The sequence below is a fragment of the Lucilia sericata genome, unplaced genomic scaffold (assembly GCF_015586225.1).
Source record: "Lucilia sericata isolate MDLA Ls3-8-SP2 unplaced genomic scaffold, ASM1558622v1 Contig001826F_arrow, whole genome shotgun sequence".
Lineage (NCBI taxonomy): Eukaryota > Metazoa > Arthropoda > Insecta > Diptera > Calliphoridae > Lucilia > Lucilia sericata.
In genome coordinates this window covers 56,242-69,404 of record NW_023995723.1, presented here as the reverse complement: position 1 = coordinate 69,404, position 13,163 = coordinate 56,242, and the positions used below count along the sequence as shown (strand labels likewise).

General features: G+C 28.9%; 1 protein-coding gene across 1 annotated transcript in view; it reads right to left on the bottom strand.

Moving 5' to 3' along the window:
* Positions 1 to 11,415, bottom strand: part of LOC119612768 (serine-rich adhesin for platelets-like) — a gene marked incomplete at its 5' end in the record, with an annotated part of 28,306 nt that extends 16,891 nt beyond the window's left edge. Inside the window, 1 exon segment of the mRNA XM_037968628.1 lies at positions 11,027 to 11,415. Coding sequence (XP_037824556.1) covers positions 11,027 to 11,415 — 389 coding nt within the window.
* Positions 11,416 to 13,163: the final 1,748 nt, after the last annotated feature.

Sequence of the window (13,163 nt, the reverse complement as noted above, 5' to 3'; positions counted from 1 at the left end):
AATTTTTTCTATAGAAAAGATATCATAAAATGAGCCACATTTTCTATAGAAACTTGTAATAAAATTATTAACTTTTCCTATAGAAAAATTGCCATAAAATGACCAACTTTTCCTTTAGAAAAATTTACATAAAATATAAAATTTTTTCTATAGAAAAATTGTCGCAAATTAAACATGTTTTCCCATATAAAAATTGTCATAAAATGAACAACTTTTTCTATAGAAAAGATGACATAAGGTGAGCAACTTTTTCTATAGAAAAGATATCATAAAGTGAGCAATTTTTTCTATAGAAAAATTGCCATAAAATTGTCATAAAATGAACAACTTTTTCTATAGAAAAGATGACATAAAGTGAGCAACTTTTTCTATAGAAAAGATATCATAAAGTGAGCAATTTTTCCTATAGAAAAATTGCTTTGAAATGATCAACTTTTCGTATAGAATAGTTGCCATAAAATGAACAATTTTTTTCCATGGAAGTTTTATAAATTAAACATCTTTTCCCATAGAAAAATTGTCATAAAATGAGTCAGTTTTTCCATAGCAAAATAGTCATGAAATGAGCAACAATCTAAAATAAACATTTTGTAAAAATTTAAAACATTGACCAAAACTAAAAAAAATGAGATCATCTACCATTTTTAATTTGTAAAGAAATGATGCAACAAAATATACATTTAACTTTTTTGAAAAAGAGAGAAGGAAACAAAGAAACATCCTTTAACTGTGCTACATTTAAACTTTGCTACTTCAGCCACAAAGTAGGCTACACTTAATAGACATGTTTCATTAAACCCTAAAAAAAGTTTAAACCAAAAGTTTTTTTTAACCAACTGACTCATAACATTTCATCATCAGTCTTCAAATTGCCACTTTGTTAGGTTTTTTTGGTATCTGACTGCAACAACATAGTCATCATCACCATCTACAACTTCATTTAAACGGCCGACCATTGAAACTTTATTGGAAAGGGGGTGGGGGATAAAGTTAAAAATGCCTTTAAGCATTTTAACGCAAATAAAAACCATTTAAGCACGAATATTTAAAAATATACATGTTGTGCCACCGAACAAATAAAATGGCACTTCCTCACGCAAAAATCGCACCACAGAAAATATAAAATTTATTAAAAACCTAAAAAAAACTATAATTTACAGTTAAAAGCCACTTTGGCCTACACTAAAGCAAATTTAAAATTATAGAAATTAATGAAATTTCTTTTGAAACAAAAAATCGATTTATATTTTAACGTTGAGGTCAATTGTCTGTATATAGGTCTGCATATAGTGAAAGAGGTGTGTAGGTTTCAAACACATAATAATGAAAAAGAACTTATCTACATCAACAAATTTTGCTAAAAGGTATAAATGAATTGTTTTGAAAAAAAAGAAGCCAGGTAAACTTGTCATAGACATAAAAATTTGTGCTATTTTAATAAACTAAGCATAGTTTTAGGCTTCTTTGGTTGGTATTAAAACATAAACAAACCCCTTTTATTAAAGTATAGTGTTTTTTTCCACGTTTCTGCTGATTTCATATATGATTTTTAATCCTCTTAGTATGTGTTTTTTTACTACCCAAAAATATCAAACAAAACTAAATAAATAAAAATAAAATTGAGCAAAGGAAACAATAACAATTGATTGAAAAATCCTTTCAGTTTAATTAAAATTGTAAATGTATCTTGTATGTAGAGAAAATTTATAAAATACTGAAATAAAATAACAAATATTTGTTTTTTTTTTTTTTTTCTTTCTATTTTACTATATAAAAATAATAATGATAATAAAAAATAAACTTTAACTTTGTTATAAAGTTAACTTGTTCACATATACACACAACTAAACTGACATTCACATATATTCTTTTTTAAGCTTATTAGAGGCAATTGTTTGGAAAAAATACAAAGTGATTACATGCCACATACTCCAATATAACAGTAGTCAGCAGCTACAGCAACAGCAGCCAGCATATGGTTTTTGTTTATGGACGAAAGCACAAAAATACATGGACATTTATAAACAAAAATTTGGGTTAAATTGTGGTTTTAGTTTTTGGGTTTTAAATGTACAGAAACTAATAAATAGCAGAAAAGTTTAAGAAAAATTCCAATGAATGCTGAGTGTGTGCGTGTATTTAATGTAGAAATAATAAATTTAGATTTTTAATTGGATTCGTTACAGGGAATTGTAGATAGTTTTGGGGTATTATTTCCAGTAAATATAATTTGGTGCGATTTATACTTGGATTTACAATAAATTTGCAAACTTTTATTGTTGTATTATATTTGTTTGTATTAGAGCAGCCTGAAAGTATGTTATTAACTAACATATGTATTTTCCTGAGGCAACCATTTTTATAGATAATTTACTAATGTTAAATCTTTCTTTTTCTAAAGAAAAATTGCTGCTGTTAAAGCTAGTCTATAGTCCTGTTTATACTCAAGTCTATAGTCTAGTCTTTGGTCTTTAGTTTAGTCTATAGTATAGTCTATAGTTTAGTCAATAATATAATCTATAGTCTAGTCAAAGACTAATTTATAGTCTAGTCTATAGTCATAGTAAAAGTCTAGTGTATGGTCTAGTGTATAGTCTAGTCTACAGTCTAGTCTATAGTCTAGTGTATAGTCTAGTCTGTGGTCTAGTCTATAGTCTAGTCTATAGTCTAGTCTATAGTCTAGTCTGGTCTAGTCTATAGTCTAGTCTATAGTCTAGTCTGGTCTAGTCTATAGTCTAGTCTATAGTCTAGTCTATAGTCTAGTCTATAGTCTAGTCTATAGTCTAGTCTATAGTCTAGTCTGGTCTAGTCTAGTCTATAGTCTAGTCTGGTCTAGTCTAGTCTAGTCTATAGTCTAGTCTGGTCTAGTCTAGTCTATAGTCTAGTCTGGTCTAGTCTATAGTCTAGTCTATAGTCTAGTCTATAGTCTAGTCTATAGTCTAGTCTATAGTCTAGTCTATAGTCTAGTCCATAGTCTAGTCTATAGTCTAGTCTATAGTCTAGTCTATAGTCTAGTCTATAGTCTAGTCTATAGTCTAGTCTATAGTCTAGTCTATAGTCTAGTCTATAGTCTAGTCTATAGTCTAGTCTATAGTCTAGTCTATAGTCTAGTCTATAGTCTAGTCTATAGTCTAGTCTATAGTCTAGTCTATAGTCTAGTCTATAGTCTAGTCTATAGTCTAGTCTATAGTCTAGTCTATAGTCTAGTCTATAGTCTAGTCTATAGTCTAGTCTATAGTCTAGTCTATAGTCTAGTCTATAGTCTAGTCTATAGTCTAGTCTATAGTCTAGTCTATAGTCTAGGTCTATAGTCTAGTCTATAGTCTAGTCTATAGTCCTAGTCTATAGTCTAGTCTATAGTCTCCGTGCTATAGTCTAGGTCTATAGTCTAGTCTATAGGTCTAGTCTATAGTCTAGTCTATAGTCTAGTCATAGTGTAGTCTATATGTTCTAGTCTATAGTCTAGTCTATAGTCTAGTTCTATAGTCTAGTTCTCTAGTCTAGCTATAGTCTAGTCTATAGTCTAGCTATGTCTAGTCTATAGTCTAGTCTATATTCTAGTCTATAGTTTAGTCTTATAGTTAGTCCATGTCTAGTCATAGTCCTAGTCTATAGTTAGTCTATAGTCAGTCCATAGTCTAGTCGATAGTTAGTCTATAGTCTAGTCTATAGTCTAGTCCATAGTATAGTCTCTGTCTAGGCTTAGTCTAGTCTATAGTCTAGTCTATAGTCTAGTCTATAGGTCTAGTCTATAGGTCTATATGTCTATAGTCTAGTCTATAGTCTAGTCTATAGTCTAGTCTATAGTCTAGTCTATAGTCTAGTCTATAGTCTAGTCTATAGTCTATAGTCTAGTCTATAGTCTATAGTCTAGTCTATAGTCTAGTCTATAGTCTAGTCTATAGTCTAGTCTATAGTCTAGTCTATAGTCTAGTCTATAGTCTAGTCTATAGTCTAGTCTATAGTCTAGTCTATAGTCTAGTCTATAGTCTAGTCTATAGTCTAGTCTATAGTCTAGTCTATAGTCTAGTCTATAGTCTAGTCTATAGTCTAGTCTATAGTCTAGTCTATAGTCTAGTCTATAGTCTAGTCTATAGTCTAGTCTATAGTCTAGTCTATAGTCTAGTCTATAGTCTAGTCTATAGTCTAGTCTATAGTCTAGTCTATAGTCTAGTCTATAGTCTAGTCTATAGTCTAGTCTATAGTCTAGTCTATAGTCTAGTCTATAGTCTAGTCTATAGTCTAGTCTATAGTCTAGTCTATAGTCTAGTCTATAGTCTAGTCTATAGTCTAGTCTATAGTCTAGTCTATAGTCTAGTCTATAGTCTAGTCTATAGTCTAGTCTATAGTCTAGTCTATAGTCTAGTCTAGTCTATAGTCTAGTCTATAGTCTAGTCTACAGTCTAGTCTATAGTCTAGTCTATAGTCCAGTTTAATGTCTAGTCTATAGTATAGTCTAGTCTAGCTTTCTATAGAAAAATTGCTGTTGTTAAAGCTTTCTTTTTCTAAAGAAAAATTCTTGCTATTAAAGCTTTTTTTTTCTATGGAAAAATTTCGGATGTTAAAGCTTTCTTTTCCTATAGAAAACTTCTTACTACCCCTCGTTTCTTCATACCTAATTCGCCAACAACAAAAATGTTATTTAATTGATTCAGACATTTATATCACTTAACGAAGGTAATAAAATGAAATTCTATCTTAAGAATTCATTCATTAATTATTATTACGATTATTTTCAGTTGCTACATACATACACAATACGTCTGTGTGGATTTTCAGTATGCAATTTCATATTAATAAAAAAAAGTGAATGAAAATAAAATTTACAAAATTGAGAAAAAATTTCACCATAAATGTCGCCATACGATGCTCTAAAGTAAAATTATATTAAAGTGGCCCAGACACACGTAGCAAACGTATATTAGTATCAGCATCGGGTAGCATGTACATTTTCAAAACCAGAATCATTTCCATAGTAGTTGACTTTTTAACGAGTTTATTTGATGGTGTTGCTGTCGTCGTCGTCATCGCCATCGTCTGTTTTGTAACATAAAATTACAATATCTATGTTGCTCCTTCTACTGAGTGAGTGAGTTAGTCAGTTTTTTTTTTCTGCTGCATATTTGTAGTTCGAAAATGTTGAACGTCATCATATTGGTTTGACTGTCGAGGGAATACATTTACAGATAAATGTTGTTATACTTGTTGTGGCAAACTGAACAAATGTTTATAGTTATATGCCGTTACAATTTTTATTTTGATTGTATGTACTTTTAGCCATTGGTATATAGAGAGTGTAACGGATATGAAAATATGGATTTTAAATAAGCTATTTTATGAAACATGCTAGAAACAACATTTTACTGCATATATTTACGGTATGTTGCTGCTTAAAAAATATGTTGCATATTTACGGAGTGTTTGTGTAGTGGCTGTTTGGTGTAAAGTTATAAATCGATTAAGTTTAATAAAATTTGAATTATAAAACATAAATTTAAAACGAAAGAAAGTTAATGTTTAAAATTGCAGCATACAATTTGGCGCAACAGGGTCCCTAAGCTATTAAAAGTAAAGAAACAAATATTGATAGTAAGCTTATAGCAAACTAGAAAAAAAACCTAAATTTTTTGTAAACAAAAAAGCTATAGCATGCAAATTGGCTGCTTTAGTTATCCTTAAGGAATTATTGCATACTATTAGGATATATATAACGCCACCACAATATTGTATAGGTTTAGGATTAAAATTTTATTTTATTTTTATTAAACTTACTACAAAAACTAGCTTAAAAAAACTTACACATTATAGTATAGTTTTTTAATTAAAAGAAAACTACAAGGCTTAACTAACAATACATGTTGTAAATGGCCATAAAAGACAAAAGATATGAACAATATTAACAATAAAAATACAAACAACTAACAAATTTTTTAATAGAAAAAATATTACAACTTTGTCTATAGAAAAAGATACCACCAGTAAAGTAGAACTACAACATTTTTTTCCTATTTTTATTTTTTTTGCTAAAAGTCAATAACTGTTTGTTTGCTACAAATTTATTGAATGGCTTTTAGCGTTTAACCACATTTAGTCATTTATGGCTACAGCAACTCTATCTTCATACTTTTTCCCGCCTGCTTGTATGCTTTACCTCCTCCTATGTGTCTTTTTTTAAACTTGTTTAATATAAATTTTATATTTTAATTATGGTATTTAGTTTTTATGGTCTTTTGTTATCGAATACATTAGATAAATACTATTTTATATTAAGACAAACTCACTGTCTTTCAGTGTCGTCTGCCTGTTTAGGTCTGTTGTAAGATTTCTATGATTTTTTTACTATGAAAAACCACAACTGTATGATGCTCTCTAATGCAGTAAACGAATTAAAATGTTAATTTAGTTTATTAGTGTTACACAATTTTTAAGAAACTGGAATTTTAATACACATACTAAAAAATTAAACTTATTATAGAGATAAATATTAAATTAATTGCAGCAATTAATTAAAAAATATGGCCGGCCGGACGGCCATATAAAGAAATATATTTTTAATACAAAACTCGGTATTTAAAATGCCTTTATATATTTTAAAGTTAAAATTTGTATATTTTAACTTTGAAATATTATACTGCAGTCTAATTTTAGGCAATGAAAACTTTATAACTCTCTCTTAGATTTCTCTTAAGCAGGAAAGCAAAACACAAAAGAAAACTTGTCCCCCTAATGTATACTTTACTTTTTCCACAGAATCCATTAATTTAAAAAATATTTAAAATATTTTCTTAAAACACATGTAAAACATAAAAGTGCAACACGTACTTATTTCGAAGAACATTATTTTTTTTCATAAGAATTTTGAAAAAAAAAAAATTATGAACGCAAAATCTTACTTAAACAAGAAAAAAAATTGTGGTTTTTCCCCCCTATACTCTTTACACCAACAATTTTTCAAGGCTGGTCTGGTTTGTGTCACTTCAGAAAACTATAATGAATACAACAGCTTTTGTTTCAGCAAAAAAAAAAAAAAAAAAATATTAAGCCTAAAGCTTAAAGATTTGTACTCCTTACTACGAGTAGTGAGTAGTTAGTAATATTTACTTGAGCCATTACTTAGTATTTGTCTATTGTAAGAAACATATTTATGTACCTCCCCATACGTTGTTGGCAAAGACTCTTAAGTAAAATGTCGCCTGACCAATACACATACAGAATCGTCTGTCTGTCAGTCAGTAAGAGTCAACCATGCAAACAAACCATTATTTTGTTTTTTTTTTTGGTTCATACACACATTTCGGAGTTTGTTTAGGTTGCCTTTGGCAGCAGAGTTCTAAAGGAATGAAATCTGTTTAATACACCTCGAAAAATTAGTTTTATTTATTTATGGATAATTTTAGGTACGTTTTTCTATAGAAAATTGCTGTTATTTAAGCTTTCATTTCATATAGAAACATTTCTGCAGTTAAAACTTTAATTTTCTATAAAAACTGATAAAGCAGTTAAAGCTTTCTTTATCTATAGAAAAATTGCTGCTATTAAAGCTACATTTCTCTATATAAAAATTGCAGATGTTTAAGCCTTCTGCTATTAAAGCTTTTTTAAAGTTAAAGCTATATTGCAGCTGTTTCCTTTTCTAAAGAAAAATTGCTGCTGTCAAAGCTACTTTCCCTATAGAAAAATTGATCTTGTTAAAGCTTCTTTTTTGTAAAAAAAAATGGTTCCTGTTAAAGCTTTTTTTCTATAGAAAAATTGCAGCTGTTAAACCTTTCTTTTTCTATGGAAAAATTGCTGTTAAAGCTTTCTTTTTCTATGGAAAAATTGCTGTTAAAGCTTTCATTTTCTATGGAAAAATTGCTGTTAAAGCTTTCTTTTTCTATAGAAAAATTGCTGTTATTAAAGCTACATTTCTCTATATAAAAATTGCTAATGTTTAAGCCTTCTGCTATTAAAGCTTTTTTTTAAGTTAAAGCTATATTACTGCTGTTTCCTTTTCTATAGAAAAATTGCTGTTGTTAAAGCTTTCTTATTCTAAAGAAAAAAGCTTTCGTTTTCTATGGAAAAACTGCGGCCGTTAAAACTTTTTTCTAAAGAAAAATTGCTGCTGTTGAAGCTTTCGTTTTCTATGGAAAAACTGCGGCCGTTAAAGCTTTTTTATACATTTTCTAAATTGCTGCTGTCAAAGCTACTTTCCCTATAGAAAAATCGCTCTTGTTAAAGCATTCATTTTTGTAAAAAAAATGGTTCTTGTTAAAGCTTTTTTCTATAGAAATATTGCAGCTGTTAAAGTTTTCTTTTTCTATGGAAAAATTACTGTTAAAGCTTTCTTTTTTTAAAGAAAAATTGCTGCTATTTGATTTGTCTCAGTGTATATTAAAGCAAAATACCGCTCTTAGTCCATTGTAGTATTCTGTTGCTGTTAAATAAAATTATTTTTACTACAGCACAGAGTTGTCGTGGTTGTTGTCGTCATTATTTGAGACCACACATTAATTCTACGAACTTTGCCAACTTTAGTTCATACAAACAATCTAAAATATACATATTTATACACACGTTCTAGTACTCCACCATATTAATGTGTATGTGCTGCGAAAGAAACTTGTAGTTCAGCTTAATATTTATGACTCTAAAGATTACAGAGAGAAACAAAACAAAAAACCAAACAAACTTGAGCTTCTTTCTTACAACAGCCCCTCAGAACAGAATAACTCGACAGCATCAGCTAGAGATTCTTTTGGTGCTAGAAAGAAATCAAGCTAACAGGCAACAATGATTTTACCTTCTAACTGTGTTTGTTTGTTTTAGCAAGAATTTCTAATACTTTTCAAATCATCGTTAAAGATAACAACTACTTAGTGCAGTACTTTAGCTTTGTTTAGAGCTGTTACATTGAGATTGCATAAATTTAAATACAATTTACTGCTATATTAGTTTGATTCACCTCTTAATTACTTTTAATGACCTTTTACTTCTTTCTACTCATTAAAAGTGATTAAAGAGTTTCTTTTTAAAAGTTGTTTTTAAGTTGTAATAATTTTATACGTTTTATTAAAATAAAGTTTCATTAAATGTATAATTTTTTTATTTAAAATAAAACAAATTTTTATTAAATATTAAAATTTTCATAATTTCTTTTGATCCTTTTATTTCACACACTTTTGCCTCATGAATGTCATGCTGCTATTTGAAATTATTTTGCAAATAGTTTCCTCTTAATGCGAGTATTTTGTGTGAAAATAATCATGTTTGTTTGCAAACCAATTATTTCAACTTTTTTTCACTAAATCATGTCTGAAAAGTTTAAATACCTGTTACCATAAAGTGATAATTTTTGTTGAATTTTTGCACAGAAAAATTGAAAAAATATATGATTACAACATTATATTTATTGCTTGGTTTGTCGGTCGCTTGGTCAGCAGTCTGTAAAATACATTGCTGCAAATTACAGCTAAATAGAAAAAAAAACTTGTTAAATGGAAAATGATGGTTTTTAGCAGACAACGGACTCACACACCCATTGCCGTGTACAAACACTGACAAATACCTGAAGAGTAATTGAAATAGAAAAACCGTTAAATACCAGTTTAAATGTAGAAATCAAAGCATATACACACATGCAATTCATACAGTGCTGGAGAAAAGTAGTCGTCTGAGAAAAAAAAATACAAAAGAATCTTCATTTAACCATTAATAGGTTTACTTACCTTAATAGGTAAAGTAAGGTTATTTGTACAGTGTTGTAGAAAAGTTTTCGTAAAGAAAACATTTAGACTTAAATATCAAAATTTCAAGTTATTCTTATTTTGAAGTCGGTTCTGTTTAAATTTTACTTTTATGACGAATTAAAAATTTCAACTGTAGATAAACTTTTCTTTATTACTGTAAATTAAATTAAATGTCTACGATTTGCCCAATAAACTAGATAGTTTGACATGTTATTGCCATATATGTTGAAATCAAAGTATTACAGATCAGAAAAAAACATTTTAAAACAGGGTGTGAATTAACTAATGTGATATAGTGTGCTAAATTCGTCTATAATGAAACTAATGTACCCTACACAATACAAGGCATCATCAACTGTTTCTTTGAAAAAGTTGCTGCCATTCAAGGAACTTTTTCTGTAGAAAAGTTGATGTATTTCAGGCAACTTTTTCTATAGAAATGGTGCTGCTTTTCAAGCAAATTTTTCTTAAAGAAACTTTTTCTAAAGAAAAATTGCTGCTTTTCAAACAACTTTTTCTATAGAAAAGTTGCTGCTTTTCAAACAACTTTTTCTATAGAAAAGTTGCTGCTTTTCAAACAACTTTTTCTATAGAAAAGTTGTTGCTTTTCAAGCAACTTTTTCTATAGAAAAGTTGCTGCTTTTCAAGCAACTTTTTCTATAGAAAAGTTGTTGCTTTTCAAGCAACTTTTTCTATAGAAAAGTTGTTGCTCTTTTCAAGCTACTTTTTCTATAGAAAAGTTGTTGCTATTCAAGCTGTTGCTGTTGCTTTTCAAAAAAATTTTTCTATAGAAAAGTTGCTGCCATTCAAGCTAACTTTTCTAAAGAAAAGTTGTCCCACTTTAAGCATTCTTTTTAATAGAAAATTTGTTGCATTTTAAGCAAATTATTCTACGGAAAAGTTGTCTTTCAAGCAACTTATTGCATACAAAAGTTCATAGAAAAGTCGTTGCATTTCAAGCAACTTTTTCTAGAAAAGTTGCTGCTTTTCAAGAAACTTTTTCTAGAACAGATGCTGCATTTCCAGCAACTTTTTCAGTAGAAAAATTCTTACATTTCAGAAACTTTTTCTATAGAAAAGATTTCGGTTTCCAAGCAGCTTTTTCTATAAAAAAGTTTTTGCTTTTTAAGCAGCTATTTCTATAGGAAAGTTGTTGGATTTCAAGCTACTTTTTCTATGGAATATTTGCTGTTTTCTGTAGATATATTCCTTTTTTAACAAATCCTTTTAACACCTCTTAACTATAACACCCTATATATGTATATACAATAAACTATGTACTAGCTATTCACTTGACTTACCAATCTTATTTCAATTTCAGCATCAATACGTGTACGCATCATACGATTCGTATTTACACCAAATGCCGATGAACACAACAACAGATCATCGCTGCCAGCAGCCAGATGATGATGATGATTTGTACCACCAGCATTGGTCATATCAAGCATGCCATCGTTACTACTACTGCCATCACCTAAAACATGACCGGATGCAAATTGTATGGGAGAACCAGCCGCCGATGACTGAGCCGTAGAAGATGGTGGAGGTGGTGTCACTTTACCGGCATCTTCATAAAGAACACGTACACTACGTGGTCGGGTATCGGCAGTAAAGAGTTCCTTTATATATGACTTGTCACAATCATAATGTTGTTTACGTTGTGCGAATGTTAAAAGGTCGCTTTCCGCTGCAAAGAAGGAAAAAAATTACAAATTGTTAATTTTTCAATTTTAATTTTTTTTTCTTAATCAATAAGTTGTAAAGGAATTAGTATAGAGTTTCTTTTTTCTTTTATAGTTTTGTATTATTGAAGGCTATTAAAGTCAATTATGTTGTGTGTCAGTGAGTGGAGTGGAGTGAAGTGTGTAACGTGTCGTGTATTTGCCATTTCTGCCATAATAATTTGTATCTTTAGGATTTTAATGACTCATTTGTTGTTTGTCTATAAAAAATATGCAAAATTGCTTGAGAATATATAATTTTTTATTTTTAGTATTTGTAGTTGGGGTTTGTTGTTGTTTGTACTAATTACAATAATAATAGTAATAACTAAACCAGACAGAGTGTAGTTATTGCAGGCATTTATGATTACTTCTTAGATTTGCCCTCAAAAGAGTAAAATACATGTTTAGAAAGAATCAAATTTTCAGAGAAAAGTTAAATTTCTATTGACTTTTGAATTTTTAGTGGCATCCCAACTAGTACGTTTCGAATGTTGCATAAAGGTTGACGTTCTTCATAAGTCCCATTACTTGTTAAGCAGGGTATACAAAAAATTACTTTGTATTCATAATTCCATTTACATTTTTTTCAGTTTCCAATTAAACAACTATTTATTTATTCAAGATAGACTGACTGTATTGTCTATAAGTATTGTATATGAAGAAAATTGTTTATTCAAGTTTTTTCTTTTCTGTTCATATTTATCTTACGAAATAAAATTATTGCTAAATGATTAAAACAATTTTTGCTATAATAAAATTTTATATACAATTTAGCCTAGAAGAGATCAATGTTTTCGATTTTATTTTTTTTATTTAATAAAGAAAAAATAAATAATGGTTTGTTATTGATATAATTTATTATAACAAAAACCAGATACAAATTCCTTTATGTAGAAAAAATATTAAAATTTTATAATTTAGTATAATTTTTATTGTTTGGAAATAAATTAAGAAATATTTATGTATTTATTCCATACAACTGAAAATTTGTACAAGTTCATGTTTTATTTTCTCAAGATCTGGAGTTGTTTTGTTTAAATAAAAAACAGAAATTGTTTTTAAATTGGAAATTAAAGAGTCGAAAATTACTTAATGGATTTTTATAATTTATATTTTACTACAGTCAGCACCCTCTCATAAGTGTTTAGTCTAGTCTTTAGTATGGACTACAGTCTTGTCTATAGTTTGAACGTAATTTTAGGCTATAGTCTATTGTATAGTCTGAACTATAATGTTGTATACAGTATGGCCTATATTCTAGCATATAATATTGACTAGTCTATAGTCTAGTATATAGTCTAGTCCATAGTCCAGTCTATAGTCTAGTCTGTAGTCTAGTCTATAATCTAGTCTATATTGTAGTATAAAGTCTAGTCTATAGTCTAGTCTATAGTCTAGTCTATAGTCTAGTCTATAGTCTAGTATATAGTCTAGTCTATAGTCTAGTCTATAGTCTAGTCTATAGTCTAGTCTATAGTCTAGTCTATAGTCTAGTCTATAGTCTAGTCTATAGTCTAGTCTATAGTCTAGTCTAGTCTAGTCTAGTCTATAGTCTAGTCTATAGTCTAGTCTATAGTCTAGTCTATAGTCTAGTCTATAGTCTAGTCTATAGTCTAGTCTATAGTCTAGTCTATAGTCTAGTCTATAGTCTAGTCTATAGTCTAGTCTATAGTCTAGTCTATAGTCTAGTCTATAGTCTAGTCTATAGTCT